The sequence below is a fragment of the Callorhinchus milii genome, unplaced genomic scaffold (genome assembly GCF_018977255.1).
Source record: "Callorhinchus milii isolate IMCB2004 unplaced genomic scaffold, IMCB_Cmil_1.0 Scaffold30, whole genome shotgun sequence".
NCBI lineage: Eukaryota > Metazoa > Chordata > Chondrichthyes > Chimaeriformes > Callorhinchidae > Callorhinchus > Callorhinchus milii.
In genome coordinates, this window is record NW_024704771.1 from 4,066,093 (window position 1) to 4,071,092 (window position 5,000).

Consider the following 5,000-nt stretch of genomic DNA (forward strand, 5'->3'; position numbering starts at 1 on the left):
GTGACGGAGCGGGGGGGGGGGGGCTGCAGGAGCGAGGGCGGGCACTAGGGGGCGGTGTGTGAGCTGGTGGTCAGAGGGTCAGTTGCTGAACACAGGATAAACAGCACTGATCGGGTACCGCCGCCAGCAGCGGGCGCTGGGGACAACAACAACAACAACAACAAAATGACAAAGCGCTGAACAGTCAGGTGTCGGGGCCCAAGCATGGGGAGGGAGGGGTGGGGGAGGTGTGGGGGTGAGGGAGCGGTGAGGGAGGTGTGGGGTTAGGGTGAGAGGTGGGGTGCGGTGAGGGAAGGCAAAGAGGTGGGTGGGAGACCAAAGGCCACGGTCGAAGAGAAGGGTCTTGAGACCGGCCTTGGAGGAGACGAGGGAGGAAGTGAGGCGAAGGGACCGTGGTCCAGAGTGTGGGGGCAGAGAGGCTGAAAGCCCGGCCACCGATGGTAGGGCGGGTCGGGCGGGAGACATGTGTTTAGTTTGTGAGGATCAGGTGACTGTCAGATATTCACACACCTTCAGTCTGAGAATGGGAGCCATGTACCTGGGCTGATGCTGTGTCTCATGTCTCTCCAGACTGTGTACTGAAGAGGCCCTTTGTATATCCCCACAGGCAGATCCCCCTCAGATAGTGACAGCATAAAATCCTTATCACTGATCCTGAAATAAGAGACGTTCACATTATAAAGTGAAACTACACATTGTGTTTGGTTTGTGCAGTAAATTCTGGGGATATTTTGTGAAGAACATTTCATACCTTCTCTTCCGAGCAGTTTCCTCCTAATGAAATAAAACACAGACAGATCTGAGCTCACACTGAGACACCACATTGTAAACTCAGATACACAGAATAGAATTCTACAGCCCTTCCCTATTACATGTGAATATTACTGTAATTATATGTGAGTCCTACTCATGGTAGCACTGCTGGTGGAAGATCATCAGCAGAGGGCGACTCGGCAAGTCCTACTAGCTAAAAGTCACATATAATTGGTCATTTCCTACACGTTGTGGGATTGTGCAATGGCCGTCCAAAGTCATCACTTACAGTGTGTTGAGCCTTAGTTCCGACGGAGCGTATTCATGCAAGGTTTTTTTGGTTAGTCTGTCAGACAGCAGCAAGTCTCACAGATTATACCAAATAATCAATAAAATCACTGGCTGTTTAACATTCAAGACTGTGACTTTCTGCTCCAGACTATTGACCTTTTCTGAATAAATTATCATTTCACCTCTTTACCTGCAGAAAGGTGAGAGCGTCTTGTTTCCATCTGTTTCTGTAACTCTGAGAGTTTTCTGCTCAGAGATCTAATTTGCCCCGAATCTCTCCAGTTTTTCTCCATTGGTGTAAAACTCTCCTCCTCTCGCTGTCTGAGCTCTCGGATTTCACGCTGCTCTCTATCAGTAATGCTCTGGTGCATTTTTGCAAACTCAGCCGTGATGTGGTTCGCAGATTTGTCGCCTGTTCCTGAAAATGAAGCTCAGACATCACACTGCGCACAGTAAAGAGAGACAACGACTGAGAGCCCAGACATCAGCCCCGACACAACTTACCTTCACTTGTGAAATCTTTTTTTCTGTTTCCTTCAGCTTCCAGAGCCGCAGCCTTACTCTGTGTGAGAGAATCTAAGGAGGAGTTCACTTTATCCTGGAATTAAACACAAACACACAGAGGAAAAGTTGACGTGATATATAGTGACAGTGAGGTGTATTATTATATTTTTATAGACATCTGCCATCTGGCGTACTCGCCCCCTAAAGCCCACTCAACCACTAGACATGCATGTCACCCTTCCTCCCTCCCCGTGTCCGCCCTGGGCGTTCCGTGACGCATCAATGTCTGTGTGTTACCTTATAGATTTCAACAGCTTCGTCAATGGGCAGGAAGCTGTGATCTCTGTGTTCCTGTGCATCTCTACAGATGTGGCAGATCACCTTCTTGTCAGTTTCACAGAACAGCTTCAGTTGTTCCTGGTGTTTCTCACAGCGACGTTTAATTGCCGTGTCTTTCGGGTCCAGGTTCAAATCCCGAGCTTTCTCTGACAGATTCCCCAGGGCCCGATTGGTCCTGAGGTTCCTTTCCGGCAAAGTCTCCTGACACACAGGACAGGAGCTCGGCCCCGGCTTTTCCCAGCACCGTGTGATACAGGAGCGGCAGAAGCTGTGGCTACAATCCAGGATAACGGGATCAGTAAAGAGTTCCAGACAAACCGGACAAATTAACTCCTCGGTCAGACTCTGAGTCTGGTGTTGAGAAGCCATTTTACCCTCAGCTCTTCCTGATTCAAAACTGCTTTCAGTTTCAACGTCAGTGTTGCTCCTCCCCGATAGTCAGCTCCCGGGTCTGAGGAAACTTGGCCAACAAATTCCCCCTACCCGGGAATCGAACCCAGGTCCTCTCGCTTGCGAGGCGAGCGCTCTAACCACTGCACTGCAGGAATCCCACAGCTTCCCGATCCCCACATCCCGGGATTAGTGACCGGAATGACCTGATCAGGGTGATCAGTGTAGAAGTCTCCTCTCTGCTTCTCCATAATAGTGGTCGTTCCTTTCATGGCTGTGTGCAAATTTGCCGCCACATTTGCCTGCAAAATGCACAGCCACTACACTTCATCATAACTCCTGTGCAGTGCTTTGAGACGTTCCTCCTGACGTGAGAGGCGCTGTTTCAAACAAAAGAATTGTTATTGTTCAATAGTTGGGGGTTGGGGGCAGAGTGGCTGAAGGCTCTCCCGCCAATGGTGGGGCGGGTGGGTCGGGGGCCGTGGAGCAGCCAGAGCCGGCTGAGCGGAGGGAGCGGGCGGGTCGGTAGGGGGTTAGGAGGTAATAGAGGTAGGGTGGGGCGAGGCCATGGAGGGCTTTGTCAGGTGAGGACCAGGATCTGGAACTGGATCCTCTGAAGGATAGGGAGCCAATGGAGTCGGGCGAGAGTGGGGGAGGAGATGGGGGTCACGGAGTTTGGTGCGGGAGAGGACACGGGCTGCGGAGTTGTGGATTACCTGCAACTGTGGAGGGAGGAGTTGGGAAGGCCGACAAGCCGAGCGTTTGCACCTTCGAGCCTGGAGGTGATGAAGGCACGAACAAGAGTTTCAGTGGCCTGAGGGGTGAGGTAGTGGCGGAGTCGGGCGATGTTACGGAGCTGAGGGAAGGCAGAGCCGGTCATGACTTGGATGTGGGGGAGAAAAGACAGTTGAGGGTCGAACAAGACACCCGGGTTCCTGACTGGCGGTGAGTTGAAGTGTGCAACCGTGGCCAACTGAAGTCCTCACGCAGACAACTGAAGCTGTTGTGTGAAACTACACCGTGTGTTTGGTTTGTGTGTTAAATCCCGGGGATATTTTGTGAAGAACATTTCACGCCTTCTCTTCCGCCCGACTCCCTCCCCATGAAATAAAACACAGACAGATCTGAGCTGACACTGAGGCGCGACATCGCAAACTCAAGACAGCGGGGATAAAAAGTATTGCTAAAAATTATGACTGGAACACTAATCTATTACCTCTTACAAAGTATACAGTCAATCCACTTGACAGTATATTCCGTGAAGCGGTTTGAGACGGTCTCAAAGCCGTGACAAGGCGCTATACCGAATGCAAAGTGATTATGATTATTGTTGTTAATTATTAACCATTTCAGGAGGCAGAGCGAGACGTTAAGAAACCTGGAAAATATTAACACTAATCCGTGCGTTTGATATTGGGTCCGGAAGCGGAACTTTCACTGAACTGAGTTCGAATTTCGTCGCTTCACCTGCAGAAAGGTGAGTGTGTTGTTTTCCATCTGTTTCCCTGAGAGCCGTTGCTGAACAGAATCTAAAATGCCCCCCCACCGCCCACGTGTGTTCTGACTGACAACCGCCCACAGATAAAATCGGAGGTGAGAGCGCTCGCCTCGCGAACCAGAGGACCCGGGTTCGAATCCCGGGCGGGTCAGGGCGACGACTGAGCCAACTTTCCTTACTCCACACACACACACACACGCACACACACACACGCGCGGTGCGCGTCTCTGGTTACAGAGCAGTAAGTCGGAACCCGCTCGTTAGCCGATTGGCGGATGGGGCAAAGGAGGTAAATTGAGTTGAGCTACAGATCAGCTGTGATCTGTTCGAAAAGCGTAACAGGCTCGAGGGGCTGAATGGCCTCCTCCTGTTCCTGTGCTCAACATTGAACACTTCCTCAGTCCCACCACCACCACCACCACCACCACGAGATGGCAGCACAGGCCCACCTACTGGCACCGTGTCCTCCGACAGTGTTGGCGAGTTGTCTGAGAAAGGTAAATGATAATAATAATAATAATAATTCTTGCCTTTGTTGTAGCGCTTTTCGCGACCAAACCCACAATCACTAAACCGCATTGGTTTACACCAGTTCTGATCACGCCGTTAATTGCTATTAACAACGGAAGCAGCGGACTTCAGGTTACGGGGTTGCGGGTTAAAATGTGACGTATTAAGTACCGGTCAGAATATAATAATCCTGGCATTCGATATAGCGCCTTATCCCGTCTTCGAGACGTCTCAAAGCGCTTCACAGGAAAGCGAATTGACTGTCTATTTTGTGGGAGCAAAACGACAGCTAATTCCGCACAGCGGTGTCCCGCAAAAATGTGGATTGAGTGACTGCATTATTATTAATATTGTTGTTTCTCTGTCGGTGTTATTGCCCCCGGAAGGCGATCGGCTAATCGACTAACAGCCGGGTTCCTGCTTATTGCTGGGTGTGCAGAGGCGTGCGGAGTGGGGAAACTCGCCCAAGCAGGGAGATCGAAAGCACGGTCGAAGAGGAGGAAGGGTTTTGGGATGGGTCTTGAAGGGGGCGAGGGAGGGGGCGAGGGGGGAGGGACCGCACCGGACGGTGGGGCGGTGGGGTGGGGGGGGGGACGCGAAGCAGAGCGGAGGGAGCGGGCAGGATGGTAGTGGGGGGGTGAGGAGCTCGCAGAGGTCGGTGCGGAGGGGAGCAAGACCCACGGAGGGGTTTGGAGGTGAGGACCGGGATCTCGAA

The 5,000-nt window shown here is 51.8% G+C and overlaps 1 protein-coding gene and 1 long non-coding RNA gene across 2 annotated transcripts in view; both read right to left on the reverse strand.

The window, feature by feature from the left end:
* The window catches only part of LOC103172993 (zinc-binding protein A33-like), a 3,137-nt gene extending 749 nt beyond the window's left edge, over positions 1-2,388 (reverse strand). Inside the window, exons 1-4 of the mRNA XM_042344795.1 lie at positions 1,846-2,388; positions 1,549-1,642; positions 1,235-1,462; positions 752-774 (exon numbers count right to left, since the gene is read on the reverse strand). Of these exons, the coding sequence (XP_042200729.1) occupies positions 752-774; positions 1,235-1,462; positions 1,549-1,642; positions 1,846-2,256 (756 nt within the window). The 5' untranslated portion in view covers positions 2,257-2,388. The remainder of the gene's footprint in view (positions 1-751; positions 775-1,234; positions 1,463-1,548; positions 1,643-1,845) is intronic.
* On the reverse strand, positions 557-855 carry LOC103174120. Its single transcript, XR_006085860.1, has 2 exons — positions 752-855; positions 557-654 (listed from the first exon to the last, which is right to left on the reverse strand). It is a non-coding gene; the product is annotated as an uncharacterized LOC103174120 (long non-coding RNA).
* Positions 2,389-5,000: the final 2,612 nt, after the last annotated feature.